Here is a 26797-nt window from a genome sequence, read left to right as displayed (position 1 = left end):
TCATTTTTCAAGGTATTTCTTTTGTAAAGGAGCCAGATTTGGCAACTAGACTGAAAATCTTCCAAAATTCTGTACAAATGTGTAATATACAAATATACACAAGGCTTTTGCCAAGAAAAGACAGCACAACAAATGACAGAGGCGGCTTTGGTGTCACATACCACCTAGGGCATCTCAACACCCCCTAGCAATGAGAGGGGCTGACGGACCATGACATGGGCTACACATGTAAAACACACTACATTACACTATGTACACTGAAGTATAAAAGACTCACTGTCCCCTTGGCCAGCTCACAAGCCCTCTGGCAGGAAGGAAGGCCATTCACCAGACAGCCCATATAAGGGGAACTCCTTTAAGTGGGAGAACATTGTAGAATGGAGTGGTTCGCCCTAAAAACTATTAACAGCACAAGGCATGCCCTTAAAGAGACAGGCGCTAAGAGTGAATTCAGGAGATGGACCACTCCTTGTGCTCCGAGGAGCTCATCTTTCCTGCCCTCCCTCTCTCTCTGAACCTCACTCCATCTCCGTGAACCGAGCAAACATGGCCTTCCGGACAGCATCTTTGTAGGAATCCGCACCCGACAGTCCGTATGCACTGCCTTTGGCTCCTAGGCCAGCTCCTTTTAGCCGGACTTGAGCCTAGAGGAACAGAATTTCTGTCAGCAGAGGGCAGGTAGGGTGTGGACCGCTTCAACCCCTGCTCATCCAGCAGACTCCCAACTGAAAAGGACCACCCACCAGGGGACAGAAGAGAGGAAGTTTTGGAGACCTGGAGTAGGGTTAAGGACTGAAGGAATAAAATGTGCTAAGGAAGACAGACAGATGGAGACACATCCCCCAACCCTGTCCCCCAGTGCCTGCTCAGCAGGCTTCTGTACCTATTAAGGGCCCCAAAATACTCCACTGAAGCCTAGGAAGGTCTGGTAATCATGGGCAGATTGTAGCAGGACACCCCGATGGCAGAACTGGCTTGCACAAGATAAACATGGCCTGTAGGAGTCTGACCTAAGCTGGGCTGCCAGGTTAGAGAAGGAACAGTCCCTGGTGGTGCTCTTGTCTAGAAGGCCAGTGGGTGGGGGACTCCTGATCCTGAGATTACATCTCAATCTGAGCTCTGAGCAACTAAAAAAATTTCTTAGCATGGATAAAAATCCTACTAAATCGTAACTTGTTTTATACATAACCAAGATCACCTACATGGTGATTAAGAAATTAAAGCACAGTGTACCTTGAAAAAAACCTAATCTAAGCTATCTGGATGAATTAGTGTTCAGTAAGGGGCTGTTTCTAACAGGACATAGGAATATACAGTTCTCAAGACAGCTTTTACCCAAAAAAACCAAAGACCAGAAAAATCAAGTAGGGTACCACACCCATTCCTCTCAAATGACATCTTAAAAGAAGAGTGACATAAAGGAGGGCGGCCGGGAACCAGACTCCATTGGGCTTGCCAGAGGAGATGGCCCTTTATGGTAAAGGTAAAGCTGGCCCCTGGGTCCCAGGCTGTCTGGGTGCTTTGACCTCATCTCATCACCAAAATAAACCTGCAAACCACAGAAGCCCAATGTCACTGCTTACCTCGATGGGAGCTGTGATGCCTTGACACTTTCTTCCCAAACCTGAACCTTCCCGCCAACCCATGGCTTGCAGCATCTTGTTGCCAATGTTACTGTGGTCAATGCCATCTTTGGTGGGCTGCTCGTAATTCCTGCCAGTGGCAAACACACAGTTACTTAACACAGCCACAGCCCCTGCTAATGAAGTGGAAAAGGTACACAACACATACACAGTGCCAGCATCAAATTGCTTCTTGCGCTTGGGCTCTGGAGGTTCTGGAATGCCGTATTTCTCCCGTCTTTCTGCGGCTCGATCTCGGTATTTCATCTACGTGCGAGAAAAAACGCTGCTAAAGACATTCAGACTTGAAGCTGCAACAACCTAATGCACCTAGACTTTGTGATTACCACCCTCAGACACTTCCTTAGTCTGGAGTTTGGCCTTTTTGAGTGGTCTGAAACACCTAACACTTTTGTTTTTTTCCCCTTACTGCACTCAATACCGAAAATGGTACATTTGGGGACCTCTGGGTGGCTCAGTTGGTTGAGCGTCTGATTCTTCATTTTGGCTCATGTCATGATCTCATGGGTTCATGGGATCAAGCCTGGCGTCGTGCTCTGTGCTGACAGCGTGGAGCCATGGACACTGCTTGGGATATTCTCTCTCTCTCTCTCTCTCTCTCTCTCTCCTCGTGTACGCACACCCTCTCTCAAAAAAATGAATAAACTTAAAAAAAAAACGTATTGAAAAAAGGGTCGGTTTGTAGGGATTAACTGTGTGTGGAATCTGGGGCCCACCTACATCTCCAACAAGGAATTTTATTTAATTAGCCGCCACCTGTCAAGCTCTTCAACAGACTGCTAGGCTGTGGGTACAGCCTCCCAGGGTCCTAGAGGAAGAGCAGGGCAGAGATGCCATTCCTCTTACCACTTGGGACAGGCCCATCTCCAGGGACAGATGGCACCACAAACAGCGGAAAATAACAGAAAAGCAAAAGCCCTAATTACAGATAGTCGAACTACAAAATTATCACGTGGTGAAAAATTTCAAGTAACTTGCCCACTGGTTGATTTCTAACCAACGGCCCTCAATTTCTTTTTTTTTTTTTTTAATTTTTTTTTTAACTATTATTTATTTTTGAGACAGAGAGAGATAGAGCATGAACAGGGGAGGCGCAGAGAGAGAGGGAGACACAGAATCTGAAACAGGCTCCAGGCTCTGAGCTGTCAGCACAGAGCCCGACGCGGGGCTCAAACTCACAGACTGTGAGATCATGACCTGAGCCAAAGTCAGACGCTTAACCGACTGAGCCACCCAGGCGCCCCCTCAATTTCTTTTTAAAGCCTGGCTGGCCCTCAACTTGCCTCATGAACCATCAAATGCCTGTCCATTATTGGCCTCACCTGCTTTTGCTGCCTTCACCCCAAACCCAGTCCTGCCCACTACTTCCTTCTGTATCACTGCGTCTGTCTTATGCCCTGATATCCTCTGGGCCTAATTTGAAGCCTCCCTCGTTGCAGGCCAGAAGAGATCACCTTCTCTTTACTAAAATCCAGTATACTTCACCAGTAAGTATTTGGCATTCACAAGTTGTGAGCAACCTTGAGGATGTGCTTCTGTCCACCCTCATAAAGAGAGGATGCAGAGTGCTCACAAAGCACCTATAACCTGAAATGAGCCACAATGGCCAGGTGACATGTGGTATGACAAATCCTACCTTGCCCCTGGGACCTGGAATTAAGTGCTACAAATAAATGCTAAAAGCAAATACAAGATACTCCTTCTAGTGGCACAGTGACCCTCAATCACCTCTCTCTCCCTTAGCTCCAAGGCTTCCAGCTCCTGCTCACTCAGTCTGGATCGTCGGTAGATATCCATGTTTTGCTGTACAAGAGATTTGACAGACGTAGTAAGAATTCGGACCATCCTAATTTGAAATGACATTATCAACACCTATTTAGTCTAAGAGTCAAAGCCCAATCGACACACTACGGCATGAAAACCAGAGCCTGGTGTATATGGAGCTGCCATGCTCTTTGCCACTCTATGATGTAGAACAGACTACCATCAGAACAGTCTTCTCAAAGGCATTCACTCAACATCAGGGCACCCATATTGCCTCATTGCCTCCCCTCCCTGCCTCTTATCAGCTCAGAGAATCATGGCCACCTTGTGAAGGTCTGAGAGCTGCTGGTGCCTGACCAGGGCGTCTCTGTTAGGGAACTGGCGCCGGCAAAGCAGGCAGGCCATCTTCTTCCAGTCGGCCAGCTTTTCTTCCTCACTCTCAAGTCTCTCTACGAGCTCCTCTTCATTGTCACTGTCACCACTGTAAGCAGCAACCAGACCCCTCTGGGGACAAAAGGGTGGGTCATTGGAAATGTACAGCAGGAAGCAGTGATGACTATGTATCTGGATAAAGCAACGTGTAATACAAGATGTGTGAGAACTCCCAATGCCCCATGCCATACTTCAACAGTGAAATTGCATTTATCCGGCTGTACAGAACAGTCAGGTCCTCAAGTGCTGGGCCTGACAGCCTGCTGGCACCAAACTCCTGGGGCCCAGGAAAAGTTCCTGGATGGTTGTTTTCAAGCTACTCATTATAGATGAAAACCCCAAATAAGACAGATCAGGGTAATGGCCCACCCAGACCATTATCTATCAAGTAAAACACTTTTTATTGCCTTAATTTTCTCTTTCCAAACTGTTAAAACCCTCTATTTACAAATGCAATAAAACTCAACTGAGCTTAGGAATTCAAATGCAGCCTTCATTCAATGCTCCATCTCACTGGCTTTCACCCAGAAAATAAAGCCCTAGACATGGATTCTATGTGCAGAAGCTTTTCAATACCCACCAACAGTGACCACATCCAGTTTTAAGTAGGAATCACATTAGCCAAGATGAAGCTGAGAATCACAGGAAGACACAAACCCAAAAATGGCCTTAAAACACTGGTGGTCCTTCCTTACTTTGAGGGGATTCTCCTCGTCTCCATTTCGCACCAATTCTGGAATGAGCTGCTGCCTTTCAGCTAAGGCTCCCTGGGAAACAGAGAAACAAGTCATAAGCCTCAAGTTTTACTTAAGTTCCCATGAAGAAGTATGGTCATTCCTGCTACTGTTACCTTTTTCTCAAAAAGAGCAAAGCCAGCATCTGCTGCAGCAGACTCTCTCCTCTCTTCTTCCCTCAAGGAATTAACAGGTTGAAAACTGTTTTTAAAATTTTCTTTCTGCTTGTTTAAACTCTTAGCCCAGCGTTCCATGTCTTTAGCGATCTAATGACAACCATGAAAAAAAACATTTAGGTATGTGAGTTTAGACAATAGTCAGCCCCTGTGCCACAGTAAGAAGCCATTAAGGATCTCACCTCAATCACGTGCTCTGGAACAAAACCCCCTTTGCCCTTACTTCTACCTACAAATATCTTCATGACACACTATTGCATACAATCAAAATCATTAACGAATACTGCTTGAAAGCCTGTGCAGTGTTCCCGAATATACTTCCTTCTAAGTATGTATATGGGCAACTGACAAAAACTAAAAAATTAAAAATGCTTTATGAACTTAATGTAAATTAAACGTGTGGCCCAGCTTTTGAGAATCCAAATAAAGCTGACAGAGAGGCCACAACTCAAAAAAAAAAAAAAAAAAAAAAGAAAAGAAAAGAAAAGAAAAAAAAACTAAGCCCAATACCCCAGAAAGACCTCGAAGTCCCCTGGCTGGGTCATTATTTCACCTGCTGGGCTGTTTTGCTCTTGGGTTTCTCCTTCTTCTCCTTCCCTTCTTTTGCAGGAGGTAGGCCCGTCTGCTGGTGGGAGGTGGACTCCGCAGCTGGCACGTACGTCTCTTTCTCTCCATCCCAGTAAAGGTACTGCTGGGTCAAGGAATTGTAGTAGTACTAGAAACAAAGCACAATTAATGCAGACTTTCTGCTTTGTCAAACCATTAAAGGATCATTTTGTCAAAAAGGCACACAAAATTGTTTTGTCAAAAAAAATTCAACATATAAACATAAAACATGTTGCAGAGCAGTAGTATCTCCTGCTCAGAGAGAAGCTGCTGTATGTGTTGGTGTGGTGAGGATGATGAACTGGCCAGTGAAGAGGTACGGAACTTCTTAGACAAAAGTAGAATATGGTTTCTCAGCAGTGTAATACCATTAATCTAATCCGTGGGCCTGGAGGGCACCCGAAGAGCAATGTGTCTCACTCCTTTCCATAAACTGTTTATACAAACCAGGAGGCCAGAACAAGTGGTTCAGCAGGAGGTTTTACTTATTTATTTATTTTTTTCCAAGATTTTATTTTTTAAGTAATCTCTATACTCAACGTGAGGCTCAAACTCACAACCCTGAGATCAAGAGTCGCATGCTCTGGCGAATGAGCCAGCCAGACTCCCCTTGTTCAGAAGCAGTTTTTAAATCACACATCCTCTGTGACGACCAGTTAACAGCTCATTACTGGGTCCAACCATCAAAACCCTTTGGAAACCCAGGTAACCAAACACAGGGTTGTAAAAAGCCAGTTTGGGAGCCTGGAAGACCAGATCTGATCTATGTCGGATGAACTGCAATGGGAGATAGGTAGCACCTATCTCTCCACTTCTTTCTTCCTTAGTCATTCGCTCTACTCACTCAGCAGGGACCCAGGAGAGACATCTGTCATGTCTCTTCTAGGGAAGGTGGTATGGGTCAGACACAGAAGTCACAACAAAAACATGGCCACTAAGAAGAACTGCTTGGATAATGGTCAGACTTCACCTCTTCACCAAGCAAGAGGAGCGGAAGAGCCACGCAAGGCTTGGCTTGCTCAGGTGGGTCCCTCATTGCTTCACACCTTTCTCAGAAACCACAAGCTCTCAATACCAAGTACCTGTTAAAAGCACTTATTTTCCTATTCTATATATACAGCTCCTGGTCATAAGTAATTATTTATTTATGGAGTGTTAGTGTTGCCTTCCCTCTTCAAAATAATCTACCACTACTAAAAATAAAACATCACCCCACAGATCTGCTAATTTCTACCCTCAAGAAAACATCAGGATGTTAAGTAAAAGAGGTTGGACACCAAGAGGTCACATGTCATCCGACTTCATTTATATGAAATGCTTAGAAGAGACAAATTTGTAGAGACAGAAAGCAAATAGTGGTCACTGGGGTAAGGAGGGACAAAGGAGTGATTGTTAATGGGTACACAGTTTCTTTTTGGGGCAATGAAAGTATTTTGGATTACCAAAATAAATACACAAACACACAAACAAATAAACTTTAAGGGGTGCCTGGCTCAGTCAGTAGCAGCATGCAACTCTTCATCTCAAGGTCATGAGTTTGAGCCCTATGTTGGGTACAGAGATTACTAAAAATAAATTTAAAAAATGTTTTGGAGTTAGTGGTGATGGGAGCACAACATTGCCAGTATATTCAAATTATACATTCTAAATGGTTAAAATGGGTAAATTTTAAGGGTATTTGGCTAGCTCAGTCAGTAGAGCATGAGACTCTTGATTTCATGGGTTGTGAATTTGAGCCCCATGCTGGGTTTATGCAAAAATAAATTTTTTTGAAAAAAATTATTTTTTAATGCTTATTTATTTTTGAGAGAGAGAGCACAAGCGAGGGAGGGGCAGAGAGGGAGGGAGACACAGAATCCCAAGCAGGCTCCAGGCTCCAAGCTGTCAGCACAGAGCCTTATGTGGGGCTCAAACTCACAAACTGCGAGATCATGACCTGAGCCAAAGTTGGATGCTTACCGACTGAGCCACCCAGGCGCCCCTATGCAAAAATAAAATCTTAAAAAAAAAAAAAAGTGAAGGGGCACCTGGGTGGCTCAGTCGGTTAAGCGGCCGACTTCGGCTCAGGTCATGACCTCACGGTCCGTGAGTTTGAGCTCCGCGTCGGGCTCTGTGCTGACCGCTCAGAGCCTGGAGCCTGTTTCAGATTCTGTGTCTCCCTGTCTCTCTGCCCCTCCCCTGTTCATGCTCTGTCTCTCTCTGTCTCAAAAATAAATAAATGTTAAAAAAAAAAAAAAAAGTAAATTTTATGTCATGTGAATTTCATCTCAGTTTTAAAAAATACATAGGAAGAGAAACCACAATTTGAAACTTCAATCTAGGTCTTTACATAATGACTAACAGCCACCTATAATAACTTGACAACCTAATCCACGGTAGTACTAGAAGTCTGACTAGTGGTTACTGAAGGGGATGGGTACTGACTGACAAGGGGCATAAGGGAACCTTCAGCATGCCAGGAATGTTTTCTCCTCTCAGTGCTGATATATATGAATGTGTATACATATGAATATTCAAAGAAAAGTACACTTCAGCTCTGTATATTTTTCTTCTATTGTTTGAAGTTTATTTATTTTTGAGAGAGAGGGAGAGAGAGAGGGACAGAGAGAGCGAGTGCACATGAATGGGGGAGGGGCAGAGAGAGGGAGAGGATCCAAGAAGGCTGGGGCTCGAACTCACGAACTGTGAAATCATGAGCTGAAATCAAGAATTGGATGCTTAACTGAGCCACCCAGGCGCCCCTCGTGTATTTTTCTGTATGTACGTTGTACCTGAAAACATCTTTTTTTAACCTTTAAAAATTAAAATCCTAAAATAGAAATTACATCTTGGTGGTTCTGAAGAACTTAAAACTAATCTGGGTCACTTGCTCCTTTGCAAAAGGTATTTCGTTTCATGCCTCATAGACAGACTAAGTGAAACAAAGATATTTCTAGTGACGCTGGGGAGGAAAACTGCATTTACCTGCGAGTTGGGGTCATAGTACAGCCCTGTTGTCGGATCATAATAATATCCTGAAGATTCATCATACTGGTAAGTGGATGTGTCAGGCACTGCTGCAAAAACAAAATCCAGCACATGGTCATTCCAGATAAAGAAACTGGCTTTACTTCAAATTCTAAGCCACGGAGATGCAGCAGGCCTTAATGGTCGTCTTCTCTCATATCCCCAAGTGTCCCTCTGACACCCACAAAGGGAGAGGAACTCTTACTAGACACAGACAACAACTAGGACCTTCCAACTGTTAACAGCCCCATGAGGTTTGGCTTACCATATTTGGTACCAGGAACTACACCAGTGGGGGAAGCGGCTGGGGCCTGTGTACTTGTGCTAGTGCTAGGCTGTGCTTCCTCAGTCTGGAAAGAACAGCAGCTTCAATATAATTTCAACTGTAAAGCCTCTTAAGAGAACTAAATCACTGCAATCATCCATCCAGGAGGAAGGGCTCCCCTGACAGACACATTGTAGCAATGATCTAAGGCAATCCTTGAGCAAAACACATGCTGACAACTTTCTTCCTAAAGGTCAAGTCGAAGCATGCAGAATGTATAAATACCCCTTGTTTGGAATCTTATGTTTTAAATACACACTCCAAATTATTTCATTATCTAATACTACCAAACAGAGAGAAGTAAGGTCAGAATGTCTGTGTATTATTCAATCCTGGCTCATACAGCAGGAAAGGATAATACGTGTACAACAAAATAAAGTTTCCCCAACAATCTCCAGTTCTGTATTTAGGATAACAGGATTACCGGAGAGCCAGGCGGATTGGAGGTCTGATTATACAGCTGGGGACTCTGGGACACTACAGCCGCTGAGGTGGTGGTCACTGCTGTGCCTGATGATAAATGATGCACACAGGGTTAGAAAGGGCCAAGGCAATGAACTCAAAGCCAAATATCTTTATCTGTAATACCCAAACTAGCCTTCTGTCGTTGTGAGGTCAGTTACTTATTTATCATCATTATTATTATATACCTTTTTGGAGAGATAAAGACAGAGAATGAGTGGGGGAGGGGCAAAGAGCGAGGGAGATACAGAATCCAAAGCAGTCTCCTGGCTCTGAGCTGTCAGCACAGAGCCCGATGTGGGGCTTGAACCCATGAACCACAAGATTATGCCCTGAGCCAAAGTCGGATGCTTAAGTGACCGAGACACCCAGGTGCCCCTATTTTGTGATTTTTAGAGAGAACAAGTGAGAATGTATGTGCACATATGAGCGGGGGTGGGGACAAAGGCAGAAAGAATCTTAAGCAGATTCCATGCTCAGTGCAGAGCCTGATGTAGAGCTTTATCTCATGACTGTGGGATCATGACCTGAACCAAAATGAAGAGTCCGACGGTCAACAACTGAGCCTCAGGTGCCCTGATGTATCAGTTCTTAATTCCTACTAAGCATCCTGGAACCTATGACACTTTCATTTTTATAATCCTACTAGAATGTCACAAAGTTAAATATTCTGTATGACAACTAAAAAAAAGGAAGAGGCTGGGGCGCCTGGGTGGCTCAGTCGGTTAAGCGTCCGACTTCAGCTCAGGTCACAATCTCGCGGTCCGTATGAGTTCGAGCCCCGCGTCAGGCTCTGGGCTGATGGCTCAGAGCCTGGAGCCTGCTTCAGATTCTGTGTCTCCCTCTCTCTCTGCCCCTCCCCCATTCATGCTCTGTCTCTCTCTGTCCCAAAAATAAATAAACGTTAAAAAAAAAAATTTTTTTTTTAAATAAAAAAAAGGAAGAGGAATCCATATCTGGGGTTGAGAAAAGATTTAACCATAAAGCTTTTAGAATTCTACAACAAAAAGTAAAGCAAGGCCTTCTTATAATGACCCTTGTGATTGATTTCTGGTCACCAGAATCTAGGGCCACACCCTCCCTGCTCATTTGAACCTATGTGGGCACCCATGACTCCAAACAACACAGAGAGGGGAGATACAAAGCTGAATTCCAAGAACGAATACTCATCACAACATGGGTTTCACACTCTCAGAGACTCAAGTACTTCTAATCTTCCCCAGAACCTTACGCACATGGAGACAGCACTGAATGTGCACCGCCCCCCCCCCCCCCCCCGCAGGGAAATGGACTCCTGGCTTGGGGTCTAGTTAAAACATCTAATTATTATTTTTTTTACATTTATTTGTTTTGAGAGAGACAGAGAGAGAGAGAGAGAGAGAGAGAGAGAGAGAGCGAGCGAGCGTGAGCATGCGCGGGTGAGCAAGTACACACAGGGGAGGGGCAAAGAGAGAGAATCCCAAGTAGGATCTGTGCTAACAGCACAAAGCCCATTGCAGGACTCAATCTAACGACCGGAAAATCAAGAGTCAGACGCTTAAGCAACTGAGCCCTCCAAGCGCCAAGGACATCTAGTTCTATCTCCTCAACCACAGCTACTTAAACAAAAGGTAAAACAGATGAAGTTTACTACCTGATGCAGATGACGCATCAGATTCCAATCCTCCAGTTTGTTGTTGATAAAACTGTTGGTAATCCTGTGAGTACTGAAGAAAAGTGCACTGTTAAAAGCTGCTGTTCTCAGACATGCTCTGGAGAGAAGGTGGATGTTGGTCAAATCTACCTACCTGAGCATATTGGGCATAGCCATCTTGGCCTGGCTGCAGGTAACTGTAGTCAACACTGCCTCCTTCACCACTCTGAGACTATAGCATGTCAAAAGAAGAGGACACACAGGTGAGTTGAGTAGACACCAAGAGCCAGGAAGTACTCCCTAAAACTGTCCTTAGAGAGCTTCTAAGGCACTTCTGTGAATTTGGGCACCAACACACTACTTTGACAAAAAATACCTATCTTACCTGGGTGGATGACCACTGAGCTGCAGCAATGGCTGTACTAGCCACAGAGAAGGCGCTGACCCGGTTACCATCTGGGAGGACCAAGTCTCTGAAACCACAAAAATCCAAGCATGTGATTCTATCTCAGTATGCTTCCTATCCATGCTCCCATACTGTCAAGGAAACATCAATTCACTCTAGCCTTTGTTGGGAACTCTCAAATGCTAGCAAGGCCTCATTTCAGAGCAGAAAGGGGTCTCCATGGGCCAATTCCTCAGTGGGCAAATGTCTCTGTAGTGTCACCATTTTACTCTGTATCCTGCCATCTAGTAAGGTATCTGCTGGATGAGTAATGACACTTCAAATGGGACATTTATATCTCTAGACTAAAGCTTTCTCTATACGAAGCTTCTGGAAGGAAAAGATTATTTCCAGATGGGTTTGCACCACCTTGAAGCTGTTTGCATAGCACATATTCTCAACCCATCTGCCATGTCTGCCTCTGTCCTGCTTTGTAGTTTTCCAGCAACTGGTTCCTCAGGACAGGAAAGAATATGCTTTAAGAAAGACAGCTGACTCCCTCCTGACCTTGGCAACCAGGGAGGATTGTGTCTCAGGGAGGAGAACATGGGCTTAGGGTACAGTCAGCAAAGCATCCCTGGGCAGCTGTGCAAGTACAGCAGTTTGAAATAAGGACAATGAAGTTACTCACTTTCTGGCACTTTTCGCAAAATCAACCCCAATAGTTTTGCCGTCAATTTTCAAAGGAGGATGGAGACTCTGTAATATCTGAAGAAGCTGAGAGGCATCCTGAAGGAGAAGGTCAAGAAAGACCATTTTGTCCTATAATTTAAAATCTCTCCCTACCACCTACCCCATTCAAAGAAATACAGCTTTCTATTAAAAAAGAACAGTAATTCCTAATTGTTTGTACACACGAAACCTCAAGGAAAAAATACAGCCCTCTTTCCTCCAGCACATGAAGGCATTCCGTATTATTAAAGGAGTAAATGCTAAATCAATCTAAAACAAAAGCAAGAAGGAAAAATTAAAGTGTGGCTCAAAACTTCAGTTCTGCGAATCATTCACAGGTATACGCATTATTTTTACCACTTATCAAAGTAACTGGTCCTCTAATTTAGCACTACAATAACTATCATTACGTAGTCTTGAACTTTGGGTTCCAGGAGCCTTACAGACAGTACTACTTTTAGATGAACCACATTTGTCTCTTAAAGCCCAGTTTATTTAATTTTATTCTAGAGAGAACATGAACAGAGGAGAGAGGCAGAGGGAGAGACAATCTTGAGCAGGCTCCATGCTCAGTGTCCGCTGCCTAACTGACTGAGCCACCCAGGTGCTCCAAGCCCAGTTTCTTTTAAAAGAGAAGATTCAGTGAGCTCACCATTGCAGAGGACAGCTGCACAAATGCGAAGCCTCTGTTCTGCTGGGTCTGTTTATCTTTTATGAGGCGAATGTTATTGACAGCTAAGGATGCATAGGGAGACAGCGCTGTCATGATGGAATCCACCACAGTGTGCGGGGCTATGTTTCGAAGTATGATTGCTGGAGGTGAAAGGGACAAATCACATGTATGTGCATTACCACCACCAATACTTTTGAAGGCAGGCTCAAGTACAAACACATAAATCCATTTGGGAGGTTCCTAGTATATCTTGCACTTTGACATGGAGAAGATTCTAAAAACCAATCTTTCATGGGATAAACTAAAGCTAATGTTGGTCATTAAAAAAGTGTAAGAGCACAATAACTCCCAACTGAGGTCAAGTAATACCATAAAGGCCAAGAATATACTGGAACTTACTATCACAGTAGTAATCCACAGACTGAACAGATTCTGTGGTTCCAGGGGGCACTTCCTGTTCAGAGTCTACAAGAAGGGGAGGAGACAGGGGGAGTCAGTTACTGAAGACAAACAAATAATAAACCAGTATTTTTTTTAGTAAAGAAATACATTCAAACCCCGAAGTTTTAATTGTAAGCAAATGTAGTAGCCATTTTTCTCTTTTTAAACCATCTGTGGCTATAATAAAACACCATTAATTTTGACACGATACATGTGGAATGCAGAAACTGGGCCGGAGAGGACTGACATTACCTCGGTACTACAGAAAAACAGATTCAAAATGCAAACCAGTGAGCAGACTTAATTTTGGAAAATAAAGGAACTCTCTGCACACACAGTCATCAGAAGCATCTCCCTAACACAAGGTAAGCAAGTTTACAGAAGATACACGAGTTACTTCCTGAAATGCTTTACAATCTATACCACAGACAACCTAATTAGTCAGGTTTTTGGTTTGTTTTTTTAAGTTTATTTTTGAGAAATAGTGTGCATGCAGGGGTGCGCTATCATCATGGAGCCTAACTTGGGGCTCAAACCCATGAACTATGAGATCATGACCTGAGCCCAAACCAACAGTTGGACACTCAACCAACTAAGCCACCCAGGTGCCCCCGTAATTAGTCAGGTTTTCAATGCATATTCCAAATAGCTGAGTTTGGGCTTACCAAACTTGTCCGCTCCACACCGGAAGCATTTTAGTCTTTTCCTGAAATTGTTAAGGCAGCACTGGAAGAAAAAAAGTTTCCTCTGTAATTATTTCTCACAGTAGGCCAGGCTTACTAGTGATGAAGTGGGTTAGGGGCTATAGGGCCATGGACAAGTCCCAGTAAGCAAATAAAAAAGCAGAGTGATAACATATAACCAAGACAAAAGGGCATTCACCTAAAAATTTTAAATGTAAAATGTTTCAGTATGTGAATTCTAACAAGAAAAACAAATCTTGACATAGTTTGAAATAGAATTCCCTTTTTATCAAGTTGAGGGAAAGTTTAAGTTCACCCAAAAACCCTACAGCAAACAGTGGCAAAGTTTGTTCTTCAATCAGAAGAGCACTCACTATATGGACCACTCTATACACACAAGCAAGATGTGAACGGAATACTGTCAAGCCCCCTTCTGGAAACAGTAGACGTGAAGAACAATGAATCGGAATACTCTCAGAATGGCAAGCTCAAATGGTGCAATGCTGACAGGACTACAATACTTCTGCTTTTGAATTTCTTTTAATTATTATTATTTTTTCTTTAAGTAAGCTGTATGCCCAATGTGGGGCTTGAACTTACGACTCTGAGATCAGGAGGTGCATGCTCTATCGAATGAGCCAGCCAGGTGCCCTGACAGAACCATAACGGATCTTACATAACTTGAGCAGAGTCAGAAGGATTCTGTTAATGTAATTAAGGACTATGCCACAAGTTGAGAGCTCTAGAAATCAAGAAACAGTAAAGTGGAACAAACCTAAAATCCTAATTGAAACACTGAGCTTAGAACCTGGATCTCCCCCCAAATATTTATTTACTTATTTTGAAGTCAGAGCAAGCGAGCATGAGTGGAGGAGAGGCAGAGACAGAATCCCAACCAGGCTCCACGCTGTCAGCACAGAGGCTGATGCAGGGCTCGAACCCATGAACTGTGAGATCATGACCTGGGCTGAAATCAAGAGTCAGACGCTCAACCTACTGAGCCACCCAGGCAACCCAAACCTGGATCTTTTTTTTTTTTTTTCAACGTTTATTTTTGAAAGAGAGAGACAGACAGTGTGAGCAGGGGAGGGGAAGAGAGAGAGAAGACACAGAATCTGAGCTGTCAGTACGAGCCCAATGTGGGGCTCAAACTTGCGAACCTTGAGATTGTGATCTGAGCTGAAGCCGGAGGCTTAACTGACTGATCCACCCAGGTGTCCAAGAACCTGGATCTTAAAAAAATCTCTAATGTTCTAGGGATTCTAGTACTGGCACAGGAGGATGAAAAGAAAAGTCATGAACCAGGAAAATCACCCTATGATAAAAGCTGGTGATTGTATACTTTCTAGCTTCCTTGTTCAGACAGACAAAGAGAAAACAAAACTTGAAGGAGTTTGGTCTATCTGGGAAGAACACATGCTTACCTTGTTACAAAGCCAATCTTCAAACTTAGGTCTGGGATTGCTATAATGCATCGCAATGTGCTTTCCTTGAATCACTAGCTTTTTCTGTAAAAAAAGAAGTAACTAGTTATTCCCATTGTGAGGAACATGTGTCCATTTTCCCAGGGCAGAGCACACTTCGGAAAAATCAGTGCTCTGGAATTAAATGGACAACATACGGGGAGGACCAACCACCGCCACCTATACTCTGCCCATCCAATCCTTCAGATAGGCAGTAAGAGAATGGGATGCGGAGTAAAGGTAAACGGAGTCAGGGAGTGCTGAGAAAGCTGCCAAACTCTAACCGCTGACATGCACCAGGCCGTGTCTCCAGCAGAGACAGAAGTCCTAACATTCAGCATTGCCAGGCTGCCCGAGAGTGACAGTCTATTTCAAAAAGCAGAAGACACAACTCTCCCAGTTCTGAGATTGCCTACTTTAGCCTCAGCATGGTGTCCTTGGGCTTCGCTTCACTTTTCCCCCAGTCCCCCGTCCTTATGTAAAGTAAAAGCCTTTCTATTTTCCCTTTCCCCAAACTCCTGCTTTAGCATGTGTCTGTCCTCTGGGGGACGAGGGGAGGGGAGCTCATTTTTAAAGGGAATCTGGTTACAACTTTTTCTTAGGAGGGCCTATTCTGAATGCCATCCACTCTAAAGCAGCTAAATGAGATTTCTTCCTGCCAACTGAAACCATGTCACGTCCTAAGTGATGGATGTGTTTTTCACTGAAATACATGGTACTCTCTTCAGGATGAGTAACCAGGAGGCCAATGAAGTTTCTTCAGGGGGGTTGGAAGAGTTTATAAATGCATACACCACCTTACCCTTCAGGTCAACCATGTGACTAAAAGGGAATCAACTTTGAAGGTGAAAACTCCAAGCTCAATCAGTCTAGCCAAGAGTATGTATATCCAGCACCTGCCCCCAAAGAGCCTTCATTTAACAGGAGCATCTTTTCTTCTTCTTCTTCTTTTTTTTATGGGGGGGGGGGCAGGAGGGAGGAGGGAATGGGATGTTCTGACAATATCAGAACAGAATTAGTAGGAGGTTAGATATCCAAATTTTTAAAAGGAGTCTAACCCCTCTAAATATACATACTGTTGAGCAATTTGGTTCTTGCAAATCCTGGAAGAGTTAAGACATGCTGTGAATGTTGTCTCTGCATTATCTAAAGGCAAGACTGCATGTCTGGCCAAGAAGGAAAAAGCTGAAGGGCCATCCACTCACTGTGTTGTACAGAAACAAAAATGAAGCTGGGAGATATGTCAATAGATCATCCCAGTAGGAGGGGTGTGTGCTGGGGGAGACTCCAAACTATCACTGAGTCCCTAATCCTATTAGCCTTTTATTTCTGGAGTGAATTTGAATTGTAATGAAATATTACATAGTAACTTAGCTTTGTATACATTAAAATTGTGGAGATTTTTTAAAATGTCTCGTGGGTTTTAATTTCTTTGGAGTTTTAAACTCCCAGGCAAGTCATTCTGATACCTCCACTGCATCAAAAGATGCTGTCACATCAAGAAAGCAGACTCACATGAAGCTTGTGTTTATATTCTATATTTACTAGGATGATGTCCATGGTATGAAATGAATGAAGCTTCACTTTTGTTAAGACCAGGCTGTCACCTCTGGGTTAAGAAAATGAGAGGCTTAAAAATCTAACAAATCAATCAAAATGATACCCCCATTAGTGAGTCTTGTTATATTACTAAAGAATGTAACTCTTATTTATGGGTGACAAATAAAATGCTGCAGAAAAGCAACATAATGAGTTAAGCAAACTTCTCAGAACGCATTTGGTTAAGGCATTCAATACTGTGCTATGGAGTTCTGGCAAAAAATGTTACTGAAGTGCCAAGTACTGAACGTTTTCTTGACAAACTGTAGAACACTTCAGTTAATGCTACATCAAAGAACCATCAATGATTTGCTTTCAATGGACTTTAAAAGGCATTCTCAGGGAGATTAGAACGTTAATGCCAGTTTAACTAGATTAGACAGCAGCAGGACACTAGCTCCCAGGCTAATCTCATCAGACTTATTGTTCATAAATTCCATGGAGGTCCTTAAATAGTCCTGAAGACCCATACGAACAGTTATGCCTCCAGGAGGCTTGTGGTCTCCAAGTAGAAATAAGGAATCACTTACAAAATGCCAGTAGCAGACTTCTACTATATTCTCTTTACTGTCGAATCGAGAGTTGGGTATTTTAAGATTACTCTCAATGGACATAATGAATAGGAACATAATCAGTAGGGGAAAAGGGAACATTAATATGTTTTGGTAATCACCAGACAGGTATTCAGTGATTAACAAAGTCCTGCCAGGCAGCCATGTTTAAAGGCAGAGCACATTCTGCAATGCAGTCCTTGCTGCTGTTATTTATTCTAATAACATCAATTTTAATATATACAAAGCTTTTCTTTAAAAAAAAAATCACTCCTTTGGAACAAACCACTCCTTCAACCTTTTTTTTTTTTTTTTTTTAAATTGTACAGACTTGTTCCATTTTCATGAATATCTAGACTTGGTGAGTGAAGCAACCTGATTGGCTTCCATCCAGCTGGTAGCATCTTGCAAGTGATAAAACTCCACGAAGGCGAAACCACGGCTTACACCTAGAGACAGCATTCAGATATAGACGGGATACTCGTGTTAGTCAGTTCCTTTATAACAGGTGAATCTCTCTCCCACTGCTTCAACACTGCGTGACAAAGCCAATTGGGAAGCAGCTTTACAAATGTGACTTGACTTGGGGATCTTCTTGATACTTTGCCATGGCAAGGAACCAAGCCGCCTGAACTAAGTGCCACTCGATTTGATTCCACGCTTAAAAAGTAACCATGCAACCGACTACAAACAGTCAAACAAGGAGTTTATAAATCACTACTTACCGAAGGAAAAAAAAAAGCCCCTAAAAACAAAGTTTTTAAAAAGGTCCTCAGGTGCTCTCTAATATCGTTTTCAAAGAGTCACATTCCTTAGCCATGGCAAACCTTTCATTCTGAATTCATGTGCTTGAAGACTGGGGGAATCAGGATGGTCTTTAGGGGCTGAGGTGGGAATGGGGAAGAGAGCCAGAACCGCCGGAACTAAGCAAGCTCTCACCTGTTTTCCTCTTCATCAGCCTCACATCCGCAGGCTGAGGGCCTTCAAAGGACTCCATCATTTCCCGAATCTGCAGAGTTTTACACGTTTATAGTTAAAGCTTCAGCCACAAACTATTCCACATCAAAGAAAATTCAAGGACCAAGAACTGCATTAACTGCTTTAATCAGCCAAGTTTTTAACTTCTATCACCAAAATGCAATTATTCTAAACATGGAAAAAAGGGAACGCTTCTCACAGAAATGAAATGCATTATAACAGCCTCAAACGCATTCTTTTTTTTTTTTTTTCCTCAAATGCATTCTTTATATGCTGCCTGGGGATTTCCCTGAGGTACAAGTATTTATGTTATAAACAGTCTTGCCCACGGCATGCTGTCCTGCAAGCTTCTCTCCTCTAGTCTCACTTTGCTGTCCTTTGTTTAAAGGACCAGAAAGAAAATGAAATTTAGAAGAGGCAAAGGATGTGCTATTGTCCTCTGAAGTATATGATCAAGAATCAATAGCCAAAAACACAAGGAACTCTCTCAAACATTTTTTGCACAATACGAAAGAAATAATTTTTATATTTACATTAGTGGTGAAAACTAACAAAGCTCATAACATTCCTAGGCTCCTAATAGGTCAAGCAATAATTGGTCCTAGAAAAATGAATTTGGGCTAGAAGGTTTGTTACTGATGTCAGACCAAGCCCTTACTACAAAAGGCAATGAAATACCCTAATCTCTTTATCAATCATGCCAGGTAGCAATACCCCTAGGAAAAAAAAAACCAGGGCCAAATTTGTGAGACGAAGTCTCCAACTTTCCATAATTACGTGCAAAGGCTATGGGATTATACACTGTCGATCCTCATTATTTGTGCATTCTGTGTTTGCAAATTTGCCCATTCACTGAAATTTGTAACTCCAAATCAATACTTTTGGCACTTCCAAGTCATCTGTGGACATACGCAGGAGAAAGAAAGGTTTGAGTCACTTGATGCACCTGTCCCAGGCCGGGGTGATGTTTTGCTTGGTTTCAGCTTTCATAATGTAAGCAAGTATCTTTTTCACTATCTATTTAGTGCCAAGTGTATCACATTTTTGTACCTTTGGTTGATTTCACTATCCATATATCTACCTAGTTGTTTTGTTTTGAAGTTATCTCTGTACCCAACATGAGGCTTGAACTCACAATCCCTGATATTAAGAGTCACATGTTCTACCAACTGAGCCAGCCAGTTGAGCATCAACCCTTAATTTTGGGTCAGGTCATGATCTTAGGGTTATGGGACCAAGCGATGTGTTGGGCTCCGAGCTGAGAGTGAAGCCTGCTTAAAATTCTCCCTCTCTCTCTCTGCCATCTCCCCCACTTGTGCTTTAAAACAATAAAAAAATTTAAAATAAAAAATAAAATGGCTCTCCAAATGTAGTGCTGGAGTTTCTGTCTAGTGTTCCTGAATGCAAGAAGGCTATGATGTCCCTTACAGAAAAAATATGTATGTAAGACAAGCTTCATTCAGGCACAAGTTACAGTGTGGCTAGATGTGAGTTCAAGGTTTATGAATCAACAATATATATTAAATAAGGTATCTCTAAACCAAAATGCACCTGAAACAAGGTTATGTATTGATCTGTTGATGAAAATGTTGTGACCAGAGGCTCACAGGAACCTAACTTTGTATCTTCTCTAGGAGTGATAGTTCAGTATTCAGTATTCTATTTGCAATGACTTTATAAACTGACCATAACCACCCCAAAGAAAGAGAATCGACTATGTCTATTTTTTCCACAGAGCAGAAGTTCTACACAGAGCCAGACCCCACCATGTGACTCAGGTCCATGCTTAGTAATAACTAACTGGTCATCAGAATAACTAAAGATAGTTACTACAAAAGCAGTGGTAACAGTAACATACAGTAACATAGTAACTAAAGATAGTTATTGTAACAGTTCATGTCAGTCAGGGGGAGGGAGGGCTAAACAAAAAAAGATAAAACAATAATGAAAATGATAAACTGAAGTCCAGGAGATTAAATATTATAATTTTAAAATGTTTTAAAACCTCAACAAATGAATCTGCTAAGAATACTACATAATTTGGGGGCCTGAGAAATTCTACTTTGAAAACCAGCCTTCTTATGGTAGGCGATTCTATTTCCCTGAAGAAGCCTGAAATACAAAAGCATTACAATCTTGTTTGCCAACCTGCTGCCTCAACTGCCAGCAGGGAGGTTCCCCAAGTCAGCTAGAGCACTGCTTCTCCATGCTACTACTCACTTCCTCTGCAGACTCCCAGGATCACAGGTCAGCAGGCTACTCAAGGGAACAACCTGCTTAACAAGCAAACTTTCCTAAATGGACTCCTCCTGCATTTCCTGCATCTTACTCTACATGCCCACCGTTGCCCCTACCTGTGCTCATCTCTGCCTTCCCTGTCTACCCATTCTTTCCTCCAACATTCTAACTTGCATAGCTTTTGCTACTAGGAAAAGCCCTTAGCAGCTACTAGGAAAAGCCCTTAGTACCTTTTTTTTTTTTTTTTTTTTTTTTTTTGAGAGAGAGAGAGAGACTGTGCGTGCACAAGCGGGCAAGAGGAACAGAGGGAGAAAGAATCTCAAGCAGGCTCCATGCTGAGCATGAAATCATGACCTGAGCTGAAATCAAGAGTCAGAAGCTCTAGTGTTTACACCAACTGAGCTACCCAGGTGCCCCAGTAACTTTATACTTAGCTGGGCTTTTAAAGATTCCACAGCCTGGCCTCAACAGCACCTTCCCACATCCCTCACCCCTGCCAAAAGCCTTTAACATCAGCCAAATCAACCTGGTTCAAGGCCTTGACTAAATTCAGAATCTATTTCCAGGTGTGCTTATGTTACCCTACTGCCTAGAAGTACAGTCTACACCTTTCCCCCAGTTCTCCACCAAACCCAAACATTTCTTTCTATCCCTCAAAAATCAGTTCAACTAAGATCTCCCTGGAACCCTTCTTTACCCTCCACTAATAAAACCTCCCTTAAACCTCCAGAGACATTAAGAAAAAGGGGGGGGGCACCTGGGTGGCTCAGATCTGGTGGCTCAGATCTGTCCGACTTCAGATCAGGTCATGATCTCACGGTTCATGGGTTCGAGACCCACCTCGGGCTCAGTGCTGACAGATTGGAGCCTGGAGCCTGCTTTGGATTCTGTCTCCCTCTCTGTCCCTCCCTGGCTCGCACTCTGTCTCTGTCTCTTTCTCAAAAATTAACAAACATTAAAAAAAAAAAAAAAAAAATTTCTACTCCAGGGACACCTGGGTGGCTCAGTTGGTTAAGAGTCTGACTCTTGGTTTCAGCTCATGTCATGATCTCAGGGTCAGGAGTTCCAGCCCCGAGTCAGGCTCCAAGCTGACAGTACAGAGTCTCCTTGGGATTCTCTCTCTCCTCTCTTTGCCCCTCCTCTGCTTATGCCTGCTCTCGCTCTCAAAATAAATAAGTAAACTTTAAGTAATAATAACCTCTACTCCCAACATGGGGCTTGAACTCACAACCCCAAGTTCAGTAGTAGCATACCCTACCAACTGAGCCAGGCAGGCAGCCCTTTTTCTTTCTTTCTTTTTCCTCCCACCGGGACATTCTGCAGAACCTCTTTCAACAGGACCTCTTCTAACACCAGTCTGCCTAGTAGATCAGGGAAGGCTTCACATAATGGAGACTTCAAGCAGAAAAAGGCACACTGGTAGAACAATGAACATATTTGAAGTGGCCTGCAGGGGAGGCAGGTGGTGGATGTGGCTAGAAGGAATGGGTGAGGGCCAGAGATGCCAGTGAAAATCAGCGCCCAATATACCAAGGCCCTTGTTGGCCAGTTCTAGGAGTGGGGAGCCAAGTAATGGCCTTCCTTTTCAACAGGGTTCTTAGGTCTCAAATGGATAGTATAATTTTCATCAAATCAAAGGTGGCCAGATCATGAAGAAAATGTTTTTGCTGATACATCCTCACTGAGTAAGTAACCAATTCAATAAAAATAAAAATAAAAAACTACCTTCTAAGGGCTATTGAAGGAACAAGACCTCCTCTACGTTGAGCTTCAAAGTCTAAATATAAATGGTAATTAACTTCTGAACCAAGTTGAAAGAACTCCATCCTAAAGACAGAAATATACTTCACTAGCTGAGATGTTAGCTTGAGATAAAACAATAGCACAAAAAATGGCAGAAGTTCCAAATCGGTTGTGCCTACTGGACTGCTCATGATAACTGCTCTCTCCCCTTACATCGCTCTCTGTGATGGTGATGGGAAGCCCGCGCAGCATGATGGTCTTGCTCTCCCTCTCATCACTGATGTCATGCCTGTAGTCATGCTCGCCATAGTCACCATCTGAATGGTAGCCATCTTCGGATCGGTCACTGTTCCTTCTTTCGCGTTCTCTCTGATTTATAATAAATAAAATTACAATTAAAATCACACTGGGTTTATATTCTTTGATCCAGGCCCTAGGAATTTATTTTTAGGAACAACAGAGAGGATACTGGAACTCTATGATGATGTTCACTGTAGTGTTTCTAAAACAAACACAAAAAACAAAACAAACAAAAAAAAACAACAACAAAAAAAGAAGGGCCATAACCATTAGTTCAGGAAGAACGGTTTAACAACTCACTGTACAGTACACTAACACACAGTGAAATACTACATGACCTGTCACAATATGAAGATTGTATGCATGAAAAAAAAAAAAAAAGCCCTGCATGATTATATGGGCAACACAATTACTTCTAAACAAAGCTCTATTTACATATAGAAAAGAAATGAGAAAAAAACTATGGTGACTGAAACTACAACTTTTAGAAGTAGCATCTGAGGCACAGTGTTGGCATATTATTACGCTCCAATTGCCTCATCTTTAAAATGGGAAGACATGTATCGTAAGTTGTAATGAGACCTACACGAGTTCATGTAAGTCAAGTGCTCAAAAGAGTGCCTGGTGCACGGTGAGCCCTATGTAAATCCTGGCCAGTAATTTCTATTACCAGAGGCTCAGCTGTCTTTGAGGGTTAGAGTCATCTCAACAGATTTCAGAATAATAGAATTTGAATATAATACTCAACAGAGAGTTCTACACTTGGTATACTTATTTCATTTCCAGAATCTTAAAGGCTTTGTGCATACAATTCATAATCTAACTATTTCATACCAATTGCTGACCACTCACCTCTGGGCTATCATAGTCTCGGTAGTCGTCGTATCTGTCGCCCCTCCGATCATCACTAGATCTTTTGTAATCTGAGTCCCTCCGCCTGCTTCTGGATTCACGCTCATCCCGGTCATCCCTGTCTATGATGGAACCGTACCTTCCACTACGCTCTGTTCTACTCACTCTGCCAGGGAAAATAATTTTCATTTACTCTAAAGTAAATCACATTTTATACCTTTAGAAAACATGGTAGAAAACACATACCCCTACAGCTCAGTTTATAAGATACCAAAATAGTTTAAAGTATCCCTCAAAATGTGATCACCAAATTCCAGTTTATTAAGACAACTACTAGGAAAAACAACTTTCATAAAGGAAAAACATAAAGGAAAAAATAACTTTCAGGAGATAATGCTAAATCTGAAAATATGGGTATCAAATGTCTGGGTTTAATATTTTTTACAAAGGTCAGGTTGTCCAAGTTTATCCTGCGTATTCCCAAGCCTGTAGTCTACACACGTATCACCCCTTCCATCCCTGATTCAGATCTTAGTGATCAAAAATAGGAAGAAAGCAATTTTTAGCATTTCACCCAATTTCAAAGGAGAGAGTGTTCTGACTCATCCACTCTCCAGGGTATCACACTACTGGGAAATGGACCAACAACCTGGATGAATTAAATTAGTTTTTGTTTTTTGTTTTTTTTCCTTATCAGGCAGTTAACCAAGTTCATTTGTTACTAACTAGCACCAGCAGAGAACATCATTTCCTAGAACATCTGGTTTATTTTTGGTTACTCGGCAGCATTAGGTCTCACAGGAAAATCTAATAACAAGAGGCTTAATCCCATTTGACCAAAGATCTAGTTTTTTCATAAACTGTTTATCAGGTTCATAAAACCGTGTAAGGATAAGACAAAGGAAAGGCTTAGAAGTGCCTCATTTAGAGAATACAAATTTACTAAAAAGAAACCAACAGAACAAGTAATCTAGGGCTACTTCATGATGTGAACTATAGGGACTGGAAACCCTAAAAGGGTAAATGTTAGTTTAGTAAGTTATTTGGAATCACAGACTGCTAACACAGCATTAGAACAAGGACATCACGTGACAAGAACTTTTCCTGAGTCTCTTTGGGCCGTTAATTTGATTTGATCTACCACTGGGACCAGCCTGAATACTGAGGAGGAATGAATAAGTAAAAGTCGAGTATTCAAATCAAATGGTCTGGGTGGGAGAATCCCTAGATGACAGAGCAGCCAAATGCTGTCATCTTAATTTTCTACTAATTCTTTAGCAATTTTTCAATTCATTTATTTTTCATGTAATCCATAGTCCAGAGCTTCTATAAATCTGGATCATCTTGCTATGGAGTGGACACTAACAAGAACTGGCATTCACTGATTGCTTGCTACAGCCGGGTACTATGTAAAGTGGCAGACTGTATGATCTCTCCTGGCTTTTGCACAGGCTGTTTTCCACACTGGGAACTCTCAGTGAACCACTCCACCCTGCCCTCCTTTATTCTTACTTATCCTCAGGCTTCACCTTAAAGATTACTTTCTCCAGGAAGCTTTCCTAGATGTATCCAGGAAAACACATGCTTCCTATGTGTTCTAGCAGCACCCTCGACTTCTTTTATATAGCAGAGTTCACACAGTACTTCAATTCTTTCACTAAGCCACCTGCTTGTGAGAGCAAGGCTCATGAAGGGGCTAACAGCAATGCCTGGCACAAAATAGTCACTTACATTTGTTTGATAAACAATTTTTAACAAGTAGTTCAGTTTCCCAATGAAATGTTGTGAACAAAGACAGGTACGCTAGTAACTTACCGTTTGTCTGAACCCATTGTCCTACTGAAGATGTAGCACTCTGCTCCAAAAGGTTCAAATTTTGTTTTTTTCTAGGAAATAAGAGAGACTGATCACTGAAAATTTGAGAGATCACTTAACACCATCATTCCATAAGCTAGGACACTGCTGAGGTTGGAATTTCATCAAATTATTAACAGTGATTATACAAGGTGGTGGCGGGGAGGTGGGAGAGGGAGGTGGGAATCAAGTGTCAGTATTAAAATCACACTAAGGTTTTACTGAAATGAGCACAGCAGGAAGATAAGACATACTTTAAAATATTAGATTTTCTATTTGATAACAAACTCATAAAAGAATACAGGAAAAAAACTCCTTCCCTTCCCCTACTTTAGGATTACAAAGCAAAAAAGGCAGAGATGCAATCAGCTCCCTGTGTTCTAATCAAAGCAACTCCAACGGGGTAGTTGACCTTTTCAAAACATTAATCAAAGTGTCTTTATTAATACAAGCAGCAACATGAAATTCAGTATTTTCTGATGAAAAGTTGAAACATTTTAGAAGCCAGAATGCCGTGCTGATTGAAATCTACTCCATTTATAACGTAACGGCTGATCCAAAGCTATTTCAGTAAGACAAGAGCAAACCTCGACACGACTTAATTCCTCAGCAACAATAACCACCACAAGCCCTTGAGGCGACCAACTAGGCCCCGCAGCGCCCTGGTGGTAATAAAACATCACACAGCTAGACCGCGTTCGATGCGTGCGAGGTCTGAGAAACTAGTTACAGCCGTCCCTGGCGCCTGTTCCGGAGCAGGCGCTCAACGAACATTTGCTGAATTAATAAATGGAAGAGAACCACCTGGGAGAAATAAGGTCCTGAGCAGAATCTTAGATGCCGCCCCTTGTGTCTCGGGCAGTGCCTGGACCCACCTCCGTGGGGTATTGCAGCCGAGATGGCGGCGCCACTGCCTGCGCGACCCACTCCGGCGTCCGGCTTTCCCTTTCTGCCTGCACATGCCCCTCCCGAACCCCAAGAGGCTCCCAGCCCGCAGATCAGCCTTCACCGAACAACGTCCTGGATAGGCGGATTCAAGTGCAGCTGCGGGGCGATGGCGGCTAAAAACTGCCGGACACCCCCGAGAAGTACCCGAAGGACAGGCGATGGCTCCACATTCAGCTGGGTTGGGGAGTTGGAAATGCGTTCCGTCAGGGGTACAGTCAAGCGCCCGAAAAAAAGTGGGCCTCAGGTTGGGCGGGAGGACGCCCTCCGAGAGCTGACAGCGCAGGCGGCGAGCAGGGGCGCGGCCCTCCAATGCTTCGGGTAGCTACTCTAGAGATGCGGCTGGGACTGATCGGCCGCCACCCGCAGCTGTCAGGGAAGCTGCACGAGGCTTGCCTCAAAAGCATGAACTGCCGGTCTTTATGGGTCGCTGCCGCACTTACCCCCAAGAGAGACCGAAGTGGCAGAAGTAGCGGTTTTGTGCCCCAGAATCTCCAACAGGCTACGGCTGCCTCACAAAATGGCGCCTCGGCCGACGGCCGTCTCCTACCCACAGTACCTCGCGCCTGTCCCCTCCCC

The 26797-nt window shown here is 43.0% G+C and overlaps 1 protein-coding gene across 4 annotated transcripts; it reads right to left on the bottom strand.

Moving 5' to 3' along the window:
• RBM5 (RNA binding motif protein 5) lies at positions 1-26762 on the bottom strand. 4 transcript variants are annotated; one of them, XM_042929436.1, is made up of 25 exons: positions 26662-26761; positions 25235-25305; positions 23420-23585; positions 22481-22636; positions 18248-18317; positions 17684-17757; positions 15120-15203; positions 13678-13738; positions 12971-13036; positions 12551-12711; positions 11858-11955; positions 11167-11254; positions 10936-11013; positions 10782-10854; positions 9111-9196; positions 8627-8711; positions 8320-8411; positions 5303-5464; positions 4690-4839; positions 4535-4606; positions 3732-3911; positions 3372-3446; positions 1792-1889; positions 1584-1713; positions 1-644 (listed from the first exon to the last, which is right to left on the bottom strand). In XM_042929436.1, exons 2-25 carry the CDS (start codon positions 25249-25251, stop codon positions 519-521), a joined length of 2448 nt encoding a protein of 815 aa, XP_042785370.1. In that variant the 5' UTR covers positions 25252-25305; positions 26662-26761; the 3' UTR covers positions 1-518. The 4 variants fall into 4 exon arrangements, with proteins under 4 accessions (XP_042785370.1, XP_042785369.1, XP_042785371.1 ...); XM_042929435.1 differs by having other exon boundaries at positions 1584-1889; positions 26662-26762; XM_042929437.1 differs by lacking the exon at positions 23420-23585 and having other exon boundaries at positions 1584-1889.
• Between the last annotated feature and the right edge of the window lie 35 nt (positions 26763-26797).

The sequence above is a fragment of the Panthera leo genome, chromosome A2 (genome assembly GCF_018350215.1).
Source record: "Panthera leo isolate Ple1 chromosome A2, P.leo_Ple1_pat1.1, whole genome shotgun sequence".
In the NCBI taxonomy this organism is placed as follows: domain Eukaryota; kingdom Metazoa; phylum Chordata; class Mammalia; order Carnivora; family Felidae; genus Panthera; species Panthera leo.
Note: the sequence above shows the minus strand (reverse complement) of the source record. Positions and strands in the feature narration are given on the sequence as shown.

Coding starts and splice junctions, on each gene's coding strand:
- RBM5 (XM_042929435.1), bottom strand. Junction 18,318..22,480: donor TCACCATCACAGAGAGCGAT/GTAAGGGGAGAG, acceptor AAAACTCTGCAG/ATTCGGGAAATGATGGAGTC. Junction 13,739..15,119: donor AAGATTGGCTTTGTAACAAG/GTAAGCATGTGT, acceptor TTTTTCTTCCAG/TGCTGCCTTAACAATTTCAG.